Here is a 15,454-nt window from a genome sequence, read left to right on the forward strand (position 1 = left end):
GGAGGTCAGGCACAGTTTAATCATAGCAATCAACATAGAATTGTGTTCTCTGAAACAAATGGCACGTGAATTGAGAAAATATTGACATGCATTTACACCATGCAGATGGTTGATAGAGGTGTAAAGGGATTCGATATCAAGAATCAAAAACAAATAGTCATTGCACCAAACAATATTACCAATCTTGGTCAAAAAGTCAGTGGTATCTTTTAGAAAAGAAGGAAGACTCGCCACATGGGGCTGGAGAAAGAAATCAACGTATTTGGAAATATTTTCCGTCATACTCCCAATCGCTGATATTATGGGTCGACCTGGTGTAGGGGTAACAAGTTTGTGCACTTTAGGTAGAAAGTACAAGTGCGGTGTTACAGGATGATCCTTGGATAAGAAGTTGCATTCCTCTTTGGTAAGGAGACTCAGTCTTTTCCATGAGGTCAGCTGTTTGCGTATCAGGTTTTGATTCTGGACCATCGCAAACTGTGATGAGAGGGTGTAGCAAGTAGTGTCAGACAAGTGTCTTTCTGCTTCCAAGATGTAGTCCGTGGTTTTCCAGAGAACCGTGTTGCCACCCTTATCAGCATTTTTTATGACGACATTGTTATCAGATTGTAGCTTGTTAATGAGTAGATTGTATTGCCGGTCATTATACTTAAGTTGTTTCCGTTGCATCATGGTAGACCTGTTAAGAGCCTTTAGTTCAATAATAACACGGTCGCTGAAGATATCAACAGCATCACGAGGCATGAGGGGAAAAAAAGTTGACTTGGGTCTGAAGGGCGTAGTTACTGATCTGTTAACATTGAACACTTGACTGACAGTGGGCGTAGTTTGAGACGTACCTTCAAATGCTAGGTCGTACAGGTCTTGTAAACCAGCATTATCGTTGACTTGGAGGTTAGATTCCATATTGGAAGGAGTTGCTACTGCCCCACTTTGCTTGCGTTTGGCCTCCAATTTGAAATATTTGATGAGTTTAATTTTTCTGACAAACTTGTATAGATCGATCCTGGTTTGATTATAGGAAAATTTGTTAGGCGGGCAATAAGAGAGACCAAGAGACAAAAGCTGTTCTTCTGCCTTAGTGAGGATAGTGTCTGATAGGTTGATGACGGTATTGTCCACTGTGCAAATTATCTGCGCCAGTTCTTGTTTGTTTTTGCCTGCGAGGTATTTCTTTTTATGGTGCTTCCGCCTTGAGCGCTTGCGCTGGCTGGCTGATTGCCGGCTTGGTTTGGAGGATTCCGGGAGCGCAGGGAGTAGCGCCGGTCCTCGTTTACAAAACCCAATTCCTCTACTACAGTGTAATTGATGTCTGGGTCTAAAGCTGCAGATGTGGAGGTACCTTCGTCTTCACTGTTTGAAGTTAAGGAGTTGATTGATATGATGTCACTGTTGTCAATTGGAATGCCAGAACTTTGGTTGGTTGTAGTTGCTTTGCTGCTCGATGTTTTGCTACTTTTAGATAGTGCTTTGCGCTTCAAATTATCATATTTTCTTGAGAAGGTAAAAATCCTTCCAGTAGCGTAGTCGTTCTTGTCTCTCGCAAATTTGGTTACCTTGCGCTCTATTATGCTGTCTTCCAATTTTTTTGTGCGGATATCGATCTCCGCTTTGCTTTTGGCTATGAATTCTGTTTCTCCAGTAGCCTCCAACAGTGCCAGTGTTTTGTCTATTTCTACTAGTAGTTTGTCACGGTCTGATTCAGCGTATTTAATTAGAATATTCACCATATTCATAGAACTTTGCAGGCTGTTGTCTGCCCATTCCTGTAGCATCTGAGGGTCAGGGTTTTCATAAGTTGGAACTGTAAGGATTCTTAGGCCTCTGGGAACTCTGTTAGCATCCCGGTATTTTTCCAGAGATTTCTTTTCCCACCACTTGGCGAGTTCACTTCTTAATAGCTTTTCCAGACTCTTCAGCAGAGTCTTAGCATCACTGTTGGCTGTAATTGGTGTTGCCTCATTGGTTTTGGGAATGTTAGTTGAGAGGCTTTCAAATCGTGCCTTAACAGTGGCTTCCCTCGTTTTGAGTGCGTCACTCGATAACATAATAATTGGGTTAAATGCACAGTCACGTTTTGTATAAAGAGCTGAATGTACATATATATATATATATATATATATATATATATTACCTACTGGCGATAGCCAGTAGGTATATATAGTTAGGACCTAGCTACCATAGGCAATCCGCAACATTCTATTGGGAATAACTTTGGCGCCGGTTGAGGAACTTGCGTGTAATTTTTCAAACTTTAGGCCAGCTCCGCTCCGCTCCTTCCCTGGAAGTTTTGGGGGGATTCGTCAAGCGGGGGACGAGAAAACAGGGGGATCCCATAACGTGTTTTCCCCATAATAATTTCCATAGGACGAATAGACAAGGCTACAGCCCGAACCGCTGAACGGAATTCCACCAAACTTTGCAAAATTGTAGGGACTGGTACGCAGAAGTGCCTTTTCTATATTTGGTGAAAATTGCTCCAGTGGTTTTTACGAAAATTAGGTTCAAAAACACATATATATCTATATGCGCGCTTCCAGCGCTTACCGGTACGCGTACCAGGGAGCGCACCCGGCACGACACGGAAGTGCGCGAGCAGAAAGCTGATTGGCTCTCGGGTGTCTGTGAACATTCCAAACGGTCTGGAGAGTCCGCCATCTTGTGTCTCGGTAGAACCGAGACACAAGCGGTGAAAAACAAAAGGGGAAAACTATAAAAGGGGGCAGGGTAGAGACCCCCTGACCCCCTAGGTTTTATCAGGGGGGCCTAGGAGAACCCCGAAGGTCAAAAAAACTAATATTTTTTTTGAAAATTTCGCGGAGTACGCGCTGGGTGCGATGCCATGTACCATGCCTGAGCGTACCATGGGGAAAACAAAAAATATATCTATTTTTGGGCCCCCTGAGCAGGCCTAGGGGGTCAGGGTGCTTCTTCCCTGCCCCCTTTGCGTGTTTTGCACCTTTGTTTCACTGCTTTCTTGTGCCTTGGTTCTACCTAGGCACAAGATGGCTGCTAACACTTCCTGGTTTGGTTTGTTGACAGACAGTGGCAGCCAATCAGCATGCCTTTCGCAGGAAAGCAGCATGCTCATTGGCTGTCAACACTTCTAACCAGGAAGTGTTGGCATTCATCTTGTGCTAGGTAGACCGAGGCACAAAAGAAGCAGAAAAACAAACGTGTAGAATTCAAAAAGGCGGGCAGGGTAGAAACAACCTGACCTCCTAGGGCTGCTCAGGTGGTCCCACAAGGATGTTAACATATTTAAACGTTATCCGCTAATAGAATTAGCATTTAAAAAAACCTAGCGAATTCACTGAAAAACCCATAGGTTTCAGGCCTTATATAGTTAGGAATTAGCATTTAAAAAACCTTGGAAATTCACTTAAAACCCATAGGTTTCAGGCCTTATATAGTTAGGAATTAGCATATAAAAAACCTTTGAAATTCACTGTAAAACCATTGGTTTCAAGCCTTATATAGTTAGGAATTAGCATTTAAAAAACCTTGGACATTCTCTTAAAAAACCATAGATTTCAGGCCTTATATAGTTAGGAATTAGCATTAAAAAAAACCTTGCAAATTCACTGAAAAAACCATAGGTTTAAGGCCTTATATAGTTAGGAATTAGCATTTAAAAAACCTTTAACCATGTCATGAATGATCTAATATGTGACATCATCAGCAGTGCATTGCGGGTGCGCGAAATATAGTTAGTACAACTAACTATATAGGAGCAATTTCAATGGTTTTGTATGAGTGAAATGTCCAGCTAACTATAACACCCCTAAAACTTATAGATTTTTGAGGGAATTTCAAAGGTTTTTTAAAAGCTAATTCCTAACTATATACGGCCTGAAACCTATGGTTTTTTCAGTTAAAATATATATATAATCAATTAAATGTGTCTCCAGAAGAAGGACACACTCAGACGCCCATGCATGTATAATGTTCCACTTTGTTTCCCAAAAGGCTCTCCCGGCGCGTTTCAGCTCTGCGGGACCTTTGTCATGGACCATGACAAAGGCTGGGCTGGGCCGAAACACATTGGAAGCGCCTATAGATATATATATATACATATATATATATATTTTGTTTTTAATATGTGCTCCGGGGTCCCTGCACCCCACTTGGGCGGGACTATTCAATGCTTAGGACTGATGAGATTTCTCCTGGAAGAGAACTAGGATTACAGGTAAGCAATTTATCCTTTCTGTATACAGCCATCAGTTGACCACAACTTTACATCTGACCTACCAAAACAATCCTTGTTCTTCACTGTAGCTGTTCTTATATCATCTTTCACGAATGTCTTAAAAATCGTCAACTGATTCACAGGGTGTGTGTTAAAAGCAGCAGTGCATTGATCTGTTTGTGCATCTTGAAGAACATAGCAATAATTTACCTTATCTTTCTTTTTCTTCTCAGATTTCACATATTATCAGAGAAATTCGACAGTTCCAGCAGACAGCCTACAAAATTGAACATCAGCCTAAGGTACTTAACCCCCATATCTCCATTGATAGAAAAATTCAATAACCTTTACATACATTATTGCACCCAGAAATATAATCTACTGCACAATGTCCACATGAATACATCTACAGAACTGTATCAGGGAGTAGGGAGAGGTGTGGTGCCGCGGCCATGGTGACTGACTTTGGAATCTGGGGATCACGGTTCGATCCCCGGGGCCGGTGGCAGATTAGTCCAGCACCATGTGACTCTGGGCAATAGCTTCCTTAATCTTCCTGACGGCCCCAGCGCCTAGAGACCCTAACGGGTGATGGTTCGCGCTTTACAAATGTGGATTATTATTATCATCCGGAGGACACTTTCACATCTTGCAATGTATCAAAGTACATATCTTAAGCAAATGTTTCATTAGCCAGGTCACATTGCAGTGCTTTTGTTGCACAGCATTTGCAATATGGCCTGGCCCCATGTTTGCTATTTTTTGGCTTTATCAGTCTACCACCCCGCAAAGGGACCCATTTGCAAGCATCAGTAAAATCTTACAAATAGCTATAAAAATAGAGGCCTAAACAGGAACAGTAGACTTCCATCTCTGAATTTGCAAGCTCACGATGTCTAGATTACATGACTGGTTAGAGGCTGGCGTAGCTGAGGTTGGAGCCTTGTTTGGAGACGGCACCCTGTCCGATCATGCCACCTTTGTGCGGAACACTGGCGCACCTGACCGCCTTTATTTGCTACATGCAGCGGTCGTGCACTATGTTAGGGTGACATGGGTGCCTCACCGAAGTGAGCCATCACAACATGATCTAGTACACCTGCTGTATTATATGGGGAGGGGAGGCCACCTAGTTAAATGGCTCTACACGGGGATTCAACCGCAGGCGTCCATTGCCCTTACGTACCTCCGCACGAAATGGGCGGAGATCACGGACACGGAACTCACAGACAAAGCTTGGGAGAGCATCATAGAACACCCCAAACGGGTCTCCCGTAACGCCAAACTTAAATTAATATAATTGATGGTACTTCATCGATCTTATTTAACCCCGAAGCGGATACAACGCATGTTCCCTGAAGCCCAAAACTGCTGTCCGAGATGCAAAGCAGAGGAGGCGGGCTTTGTTAATAGGTTATGGGCTTGCCCACATCTTCGCGAGTACTGGGGAAAGATCCGTACTATACTTGGGGAAATCACACACCTCTCAAATACAGACAACATCCTGGAATGCCTGCTAGGTCTGCGCAGGCGCACCAGCGCCTTAAAAAGTACAATTGCGATTTTTAGACCTCGCATTCATATTGGCTATCAGAACAATCACGATGCGTTGGAAGTCCCCTAGGAGCCCTCCAATACACACATGGCGGGATGAGGTAGCTAGATGGGGATGTGCCGAAAGTGCGGCACTTAGACGCGAGGAAGCACGTGCACTACGAAAACACCCCATTTCTATGGAATGGGACATTATGCTGGAAGAACTCAAACAATTGGATGTCCCACCCGCATTAGCTGACCCAGACTCATAACCAAGCTAAATCTGTGGTACAATGATAATACAACCAGATCAGACTTAATGGACTGGCCCACTACACACCAACAGTATCGGTCAGTTAAAGATACTATGTTCAGTGCAAGAGACGGGATGGAGGGTAGAAGACAGACAGGCCAGGGAGAGGGGGGGGGTGGAAGTTAGCTCAGTTTATGGTTTTAGGCTCAGATACGAAGATAATTATCCTTTGGATGTAAGTAGATGTTATGGATGATTCTAAATTTTTCTTGATTTGTATTATTTGTACTGTGATATACTACATTAGGCATAAGGAATTGAAGCTTGACGCACTTATTACTGGTACGAATTCAATAACAACCAACAAAATAAAAAATGCCATTAGAACTTATTGTACTCCTACTGAGGGTTCAATAAAGTTTGTTATACAAACATTGACACCTATATATAACTCTTGCAAATTGATGTGATCAGTAAGTGTGCTATGAATAAAACCAGCACAATATGGGGGAACACCAATATATTATACGTCTCAGCTAATATGTCAGACATGTGGAGCATTGTATTTCTGATGCACAGCACTAAAGTATGCATGTAAATCACAGTATGTCTATGAACAAATTCATTATGAAGACAAACCAATAAGGTATGCCTGCAAACCAGTATAGTGTGCATGCAACCCACTGTTTTATACATAGACCAGTATTTACTCTGCATACACCAATGCACTAAGTAGACACAGCAGTGTGCTGTTGATATAAACTGGTATATCGGGAATATTAACTGCACACCTTAAACCATATACTTTGTCACACAAACCAATGTGCTTGATCAGTCTACCAGTAGGTTACCTGCCATATAGATTACTAAATCAGTGTTCCTGTATGCCAGTGGTCTTCCAAACGTTTTAATGCCACGCTCTCTGTGGGAAATAAAATCAATGCCCCCCCCCCCACCCCACCAAAAAAAAACATTTTCACAAGTATTCTATTAAACTGGGAATGTTTACAAATGTCTAAACTTACTTAAACATCGCAGTTAAGTTCTGCACCGTTTCAAAAATACAATCAAATACATGATTGCCAAGCATACTATTCTGGTCAGGTAGGACTTACTAACATACAAACGTATCCACAGTGCGATTATTAGAAATGGAGGTGGGGTGTTTGAAGAATATTTGGAGTCCCTTCCCTTTTGACACCTTCTCGCTGTCAGAATTTGAATGACAAAAGATGTTGGGCATGAACAATTACAAAGCGAATTACTGCCGCAAATGTTTTCCCTACTGAAAACAAAGCACTGTTACCAACATAATGCTTCTTTGGAGAAGAACCCGGTGCCCCCCCCACCCCATCACTTGTGGAACCCCCCCGCCCCCCAGTGGGGCCCATACCCCTGTTTGAAGACTTCTGCTGTATACCAACCAGTGTAGTGCATGTAAACCAATACAACTTGTGTGAATTAGTGCAGTGTGCAAAAAAGGCACAGACAATATTTTTTCATACAAAAGCCTATCCGTTTTCTATGTGAACCACTGCGAAGGATATAAACCAATATGTGTCACTGAGGTAACTGGGTTTTTGCCTCTTTGGCGCTTCCTAGTTCTAGGGGAAATGTAGTGTGCAGTTAACTTATGTGGATCTTTTTGAATCAATACATGTTTGTCAATTAAAACATTACGTTTTAGTTACCTTTGACAGGCACCATTATTTCTGCACATACATGAAGTGAAGTACATGTTTTTCACTTGAGGAACCCGATGCACTTGCTCTTAAAAATAACAGGCATTTTTCTGTTGGATTGTGTCTTACATCAGTTTTAGTTACCATAGGGGAAATTATTCTTTACCAGGTGGCCCCTGAGCTCATTCCAGTAGAGGCGGGCCTGTAACAACAGTACTTCTGGAAAATATCTACTGTATTGAGAACTTTGGGACCGCCACGTGGAAATCCATTCATATATTCTCCAAGTGTTTCTGCTTACAACGAGCATCCCTCAGAAATCTTTTTCATTACAAGTCTGTTCTCAGCATCCCTTCTAAATTTTGGTTGCTAATTAGTACTTCATTATGAGCTTCTGAAACTGGTTGGTGGGAGGAAGGTAACATACCTTTGTTGAGTAACGTATGATCTGCCCATCTCTACAATTTCTCAAGGAATGGTGGCATAATATATTCATGAAAAAATCTACCTAATTTGCCAATCATAATGTACATCATTTTAGGACTTTTCCATATGAGCAGAGCTTAGTCTTTGTAAAAAGTCAGGCCATGCTGCTCTCGATACATCTTATAATTCTAATTTTGTGAATCTGAAAAATATCCCATGCTGGAGAACTATTTTTACCGATAAGAAACGTTTGCCTCTACAAGCCACTACAGATACACTTGTACACAAGCCTTTACATGCTGCAGCTACCACTCTGAAGACATTATGAACACACCCCTCTAAATTTATCGGGTCACACACTCCTGAAATCTTCTAAGACCTGAACTCAGTGATCTAAGCTGCTTGAGGTTTATCCCCTTAGCTATATTATAGACGTGTCAATGTTCAGCAATTCACGCTGAGGGTATGCGTAGACTCTACTAACTTTGTTCTTCTCATTTGTCCCTCTAGGTAACACAGTATTTACTGGACAAGTCTTCGGTTCTGGATGAGGAGAGTTTGTACGAAGCCTCTTTGCGAATTGAGCCCAAGCTCCCCACCTGAGGGAACTGGCAGCTGCATGTGTACAGCGGACACTTGTGTACAGACCCCACCCTCCACACCCAACGGTTTGTGCTTATCGACGGATCCTTCGTAGACTTCAGTAGCGTTTAAACCTCGGTTTCTCCCCTTCCTTTAATGCCCTTCCTGGACCCATCTCATGGATTTCTCCTCACCGCTCTCTATTTCTAGGTCTCATTTCGTTTTATGTTCATTTTCCGAAGAAAAAGCAAACAATGGAGTGTTCCATCTCTTTCAGGGGGGTCTTAGCTCTCCGAAGGCCAGGCAAGTGCTAAGGGTATTATGTGCACCTCCTGCATAATATTCAAGGTCACCATGTTAACATAAGCTGCATGAAAAAGGAAACATCCTGAGAAACCATGATGCAGGCAAAGAACTGTACTGCCCCAGATTGTGACATTCCCACACCACACATGCTGTATCTTCTGAGAGGCCATGAGCAGAAACTGCGTAGTAGTTGGACTTTTTCACCCTTGGAGTTCATCTCTACTGAGAGGTCATGGACTGAATGGGCTTCCCCGTCACCCCACTGCTTATCTCTTTTTAGGTGGCATAGACACATGTCAAACCTCATGTGAGAGGACAGGTACTGACTGGGGATGGAAGTCAAGCCTGCTGCTCCCCGCAGAGATATTCCGGTTGGAATGAGAGGTCACTCGGTGACTGGCCACAAATGCTGCTGTCTTCAGCCTAAAGAAGTGGTCCCTTGAAAGAGAGGGACTGAATGGGTACAGCTGTAATCCCTTGCCAACGGAAGACTGAAGGGGCATGGAGACGCAATTGTCATCCCAGGACGCAATCTCGCCATAAAGAGCCCACGAGAACCTAAGGATCAATGGGCAAGGTGAAACAACTGTAAACAAACCTTCTAGGGGCAATCCCACCTCAGAGAAGCCAAAGTTTGAAGGAACTCTCACCCCCTTGAGAGAGGCCAAGAATTGACAGTCATATTACACTGCAAGATGTTCAACAATAGGGCAGTTCCAAGCTCATGTAACAGCGGGGTCACTGAACATGGAGTATTGTCATAGCAGACTGTGTACTTACAGTAAGCACATTTGGGCTTTGTGGAACAGGAACTGTGAGCCCATGCGCTCTAATATTGGATGGTAGGCTTTGCATGATCACTGAGGTAGGCGCAGGGGACATGTAGAGAACCATTCAGGCCTGCTTCACATAAAGCAATACACACTGTAGGCAAATAATAGTTCGTAAGCGATGAGTGTGCTGACAAAACAACAAGCTATGTATGTACAAGGGCTAGTTTGTGGAAAAGTTAGTGGGAAATAGAAACAAAGGTATAGACAATCAGCGTCCCCTTTCAAAGAAGTTGTCTTACGATGTACCCTCTTGAGGTCTCTCCACTGCAAACTCTCAGGTAGGCAACTTGAGGCTGAAGATTTGGCAGGGTACAGGTGGCAAGAACCCCTTATTAGTGAAGGCAGATACTGTCAAACTTAATGATGGGATTCAAATAACGTATGACAGTTCTGGTGGTAAAACCAGGTGGTGAGCAGGCAAAATGATTTTAAAAAAAAGGCATACGGATAGCTGAAAGGCGAGTTGACAGCATTTTGCACAACCCTTAAAGTGACAGACACTGTATGACAGCAATACAGGAACAAATACGCCTAGCACTGATAAGAACACAAAAATGCTGAGGGATGCCCCTGCAACTTTCTACAAAACTGCAGCAATCTTGAAATAGTGCCAGCAGAACACACAAGGTCTGTATTTGCCTACCAGAACACCAGGAGATTTTTCTGTTTAAATGCATTCAAGGTAGGTGGCCTGTAAACATGCAGTTGCATCATAAACCTGGAAGTGTAGTTGCTTGTTTGCTTCTAGGAGGCTTCAGTAACTTCATGGGAAACAGGCAGAGGCTTTTCGCCCAAAACCTGGCACAGTCTTTCAGTAGTCATGCTGGTTTGCTATGGCTTGCTGATTCCAGAAAGTGCAGTCAGAAGATCCAGAGGAGAAATAGCAGAAGTGGGGTAGTTGTTGGAGCCATGCCTCTATGAGAGAACCAGATTGCTTTCTGTCGCTAGTCTTCCAAATGAAGTTCCCTGTAGGGGCAGTGGCCTCTTCGGGCTCCCCCGCTCAAGAAGATAACTCCAAGAACACATCCCTGAGGCTGGACCTCAAGGGCCAGATGAATAGCAAAGTGGTGGGAGCAGTGCTACTTGCACTCTTCAGCACCCCTTGCCAAAACTTGCAGAACCAAGGGATAATAGGGCAATAAAAGTAACATTATTGAGAGGTTCCACTTGCATAATTGAACTGCCTACTGACATTATGTGCAGAGACCTTGTATAGCGGAGTGGTACCACTGGGCAGCTCACTAGCATGCTGGTGCAATCCTCTTGCCGCCATGGGTGTGCCCTGCCATAATTAGGCTTATGCTGAGATAATTAGACAACACCAACATAGTTTTCCAGACTCCTGACATATTTTCGGTCACATCGCCGGCATAACTATGCAGTTGCCAGCATAAATGGGAAGCCCCTGGCATAAATGAGTAGCCCGCAGGCATTTCTGTGCAGGCGCTAACCTCAACCAAACCACATACGGTACAACGGGACATCTCATTAAACAACTAAATAGCATAAGTGACCATTCCATTGGTGCACTAGAGCAGCTCCTTGGCATAATTTTAGTAGCACAACCCATGGAATAGTTTAACAGCATCAGTGGTACAGCTGAACAACTTTAGTAAAATGGTTGAGAAGCACCCCTGGCGTGGCTGAGCAGAAAAAATGGCATAAGGTAAATATGCATGAACATAACTGAACACTATCACCAGCATAACGGAGAACCATGGCAGCATCATTTAATAGCAATATTGCGAAAAATGTAAATGCGTAATATGTGGTAAACACTGCAGCCACAGAATCACATTAATCCACTAGCCATTGTTTTATAAACAATTTATTCATGAAAGGTAAACAAAACCAAAGCATTCTATTTCCTATCACTGCTCCTTGTTAGCTTCAAAGTGAGAACCTGTTTTCAAATTATTCCAAAATAAACATGTGATATAAAAATACTTAAAGGGTAACGTTTAGTATGGTCCTGTATTTTCATATCATAGTTCTGGTGATATTTGCTTAGCATGTGGCCTTCGACCCAATGGTTTATGATGTCACCATAATCCCCTGATGTAATATTGGACCATATTAGACACTCTAACGTTTTGTGTTGGTGACCCTCTGAAGACTCTTCTGCCCTGCTTTTCCCACTGCTACTGCTGCAAGGGGGACTCCCTGCCCACCAGACAGGTACACCTCAAGTCTTTTCTCACACTGTGGACGGTACCAAGTGCATGAGAACTCCTCGCATCCAGACAAGCTCCCCCAAGCCCTCCTGATGTCTTAAGGTCTATTATTACAACAGTAATCGGGACATTTAGAACTTTACCATTGACTTCTATTGGAATTTTTAGGTGAGGTAACCAAAATTCACATTCAAATATATTGCAAAAGAACATTTTGTATCCCAAATTGGGAGTCACCCAGTGAGATAGGAACAGCTGAAAGGTCTGGTCTAAATCTCCATTTTTAGATTAGTAATCTGGCGTAATAAGGGTCATTTATATATTACGCACCACAGAGTCATGGCCCTTTAAATGTAGCACAATTAGCCGTCCCTGTTTTTTCATGGGGAGTGTAAAAGCTTGAGTGGGTCACTTCAGGATTCAAACACATGGCAGACTAACCACAACATTGCAGGGACATATCAAACGTAATTCTAGTTAACAGGGCTGTGTAGACAATGTGGAGGTAAAAGTAGGGATAATACACTTACTGTGATGATGTATTGTTAGGGGATGTGGATACAATAGTGTTGCATTTTGATTTTAGCGACCTTGCTATAGTGTCAGACAACTGGAGACAGGATACACCCATTTCAAGAGCAAATGTCATCTGTTTCACAGATTTGATGTAGCCCACTACTACTCTCCAAGGTATCATAACACTTCACACCACTGCGGTGGAATGGAACACATTACAGTCGAAGAAAGCATCTAGAAACCAGGAACATGAAGGGGGCAAATAGCTGGTCGCAAAAGGTCCTGGGCTTGCAAACATTAACGAAAAAGAAGGATTTTAAGTGATTTCCAAAAGCCCAAATTGGCATGGGCCCGTAAACCGTGAGCAGGGAGAGTAGTTAGTGAAGTGAGGTACCTTACCTGTTCAGTACAGATTTCCAGAGCAGATTGGAACACAGGATTACTTGTCTAGAGAGACTAGCCCTGTCTCTAACATGCCGGACTTGCAGTATGGATGGGGGAAGCCCTAAGGACAGCGGGCACATTTATTTTGTTTTAAGGAGTGGAATTTTGTGTTTCTGTTGCATTCCAAGCTTGTTTTGGGCACTCTTGGTCTGTATATGCTCTCGATCTGTATATGCTCTCAGTCTGTAAATGCTCTCGGTCTGTATATGCTCTAGATCTGTACATGCTGTGAGGCGGCCAGCATACTGTACTGTATGAACACTGTGCAGCTCGCTTATACATTTGCAGAAGCCTTCCAGGCACCAGAAGAATCTTGCTTAAGCTCCTTCCTAAAATCCCACCTGTATGCCCCATTGTTCCCCCTCACCTCCGGCTCCTTTCATCACGCTGGGGGGGGCACAGTCCAGTAGTTCCTTATTCTGTGAATATTACAATGTATTTTTTACATATTGTACAGGATGTAAAGTTATGTTTCAAGTGTCAGTCGCAGGCATGCTCCACTGCAGACAACTGAAGAAACATCTTGCACAGACACAAGGGCGTCCACGGACAAAAGGTCGCAAACTGAAACAAGAAGACGGACACAGACCGACACATAGCACTCCCAAGAAAGTAATACCTTCCTCACATTTAAAAAACCGGTAAAAAAACAACAAGCACTAGCACAAACATGTACACAGACTCTAAAGAGGGCATACACTCCTATACAAAGTCACAATTGTGTGAAGCCACAAGGACAAACACAAACTTACACATAGGCACTAGGCGCCCCTGTCCTAAGCAAGACATATATTGAGAAAACAGACAAAATCATCCAGTTACAGACCTAGAGAGCACACACACACACACACATAGAAAAAGGGCACACTCCTTGGTGTACAAACAAGCACATACCTATAAGAAGAATGCGTAGGTACACTAAAAGTACAAAGACCGACACACCTACATGCTGGCAGCAATACCTGATGATAAGAGAATTTAATTTCAGGTTCTACAAACACTTCAACCTTTCAGATTGTCTGCAACAAACTAGAAAAAAAACTGATTTTTGTAAAAATCCCTGTTTTCCTGATTACCTCTTGCTAATAAATCTATTCTATCTCAGGGGGAACTGTGAGTGTGCATATCTTTACTGGGTTGAAATTGGGAGTTCAGGTGAGTATGGAGAGAAGTGCAGGTGATGATATTGTACACTGAGGTTGCCATCCTTTTTCCTCCGGACCTATTTTCATGTTGGGAAGTGAAGTAGCCTACGAAATAGGCCAGGCCTTGCTCCATCACTCCAAAGTAGAGTGGAGATGCTTACCAACAGACGCATCTGGAGCTATGGTTTTTGATCCTATATCAATAGGAGAGGTGGCATCCTACTATCATCACCCTAAAAAATATTGCACACAAAATTATGGGAACCTTTGTTATAATCTTTCTTTTCTTTTTTTTAAATTTGCTGATTGATGATGCATGATCAAACAACATGCAGTGCATATAAGATATCTTAAACCATTGACACTACACAGAGTGCGACGTACATATTTAGGTAAGTGTAGTACGTGAAATAATGAGCAAAAGCCCTATGCAGTATGCATTTATGAGCATGTACATGGTAACCAGCAATAACAAGTATTTGATATTGCCTCAATGTTTCATTAAATCTCAACGTGGAAGGGTCAATGACTGTGGTAGTAGTGGGATGCTTTAAAGAAAGGAGTGTAACGGGGCCCATATATATTTAGGGTGGTTGGTAGAGGATGGGGGGGAGGATAAAGATGAGTGGTATACGTCTGATTGTTCAGTAAAAAATATCAAATCCACCTACCAGGTTTTAGTAACTCCTGGCCATCGGAAGCTCCACAGAGGCCAAACGCCGGATACCTTTTGGATGGTTTCTTATGCAGCCCAGCAACACCAGTACTGGTGAGAGGATATGTCTACCCCAAACCATTTGGGAAATATGATTAAATATTTAGCCCCAGTATTTGTGCAACAGTAGGCAGGACAATGCTATATGAATAACATTTGCATCCAAGGCGGATCAACATAAACAGGCTGTGTCTTCATCAGATTCCACTTCAATAGCATTGAAGGAGTGCTATACATCTGGTGCAGAAACTTAAAGTGATTCAGCCTCAATCTGCCCATTTGGGGAAATAGTGCCCATCTGGGCACTGCAATAGAGCCATTCCTTACCAGAAAGGGTGACATGAAGAACAGTTTTCCACCGTTTTTTGGCATTGAAATATTCCATAAAAACTTCTGATTGTATTGACTTGTAGACCTCGTATTGATATGTTTGTTTGCAGTTGAAGTAAGGAGCAATGACTATGTTGTATAGATTGTAGGTTGTAGTAGAAAAAAGGGAAAATTTGCTCCGCATATCGCGTAGTCTATATTAAAGTAACATGTCTAAGGTTGTACAGTCTGTGCAACTCTCAATGAACAAGCTTACGTAAAGCTACCCGCTGGGAATTTTAGTTAGTCCCATTTCTTTAGTCTTCTAAGGATTAAGAGCT

At 42.8% G+C, this 15,454-nt stretch overlaps 1 protein-coding gene and 1 long non-coding RNA gene across 2 annotated transcripts in view; one reads left to right on the forward strand and one right to left on the reverse strand.

Moving 5' to 3' along the window:
• RASGRF1 (Ras protein specific guanine nucleotide releasing factor 1) overlaps positions 1–14,043 on the forward strand; it is a 656,364-nt gene extending 642,321 nt beyond the window's left edge. Inside the window, exons 26-27 of the mRNA XM_086957896.1 lie at positions 4,426–4,494; positions 8,600–14,043. Coding sequence (XP_086814022.1) covers positions 4,426–4,494; positions 8,600–8,692 — 162 coding nt within the window. The 3' untranslated portion in view covers positions 8,693–14,043. The remainder of the gene's footprint in view (positions 1–4,425; positions 4,495–8,599) is intronic.
• The window catches only part of LOC147733325 (uncharacterized), a 98,371-nt gene that overhangs the window by 17,833 nt on the left and 65,084 nt on the right, over positions 1–15,454 (reverse strand). The gene's annotated exons all lie outside the window — the stretch shown is intronic.

The sequence above is a fragment of the Lissotriton vulgaris genome, chromosome 2_1 (assembly GCF_964263255.1).
Source record: "Lissotriton vulgaris chromosome 2_1, aLisVul1.2, whole genome shotgun sequence".
Taxonomy (NCBI): domain Eukaryota; kingdom Metazoa; phylum Chordata; class Amphibia; order Caudata; family Salamandridae; genus Lissotriton; species Lissotriton vulgaris.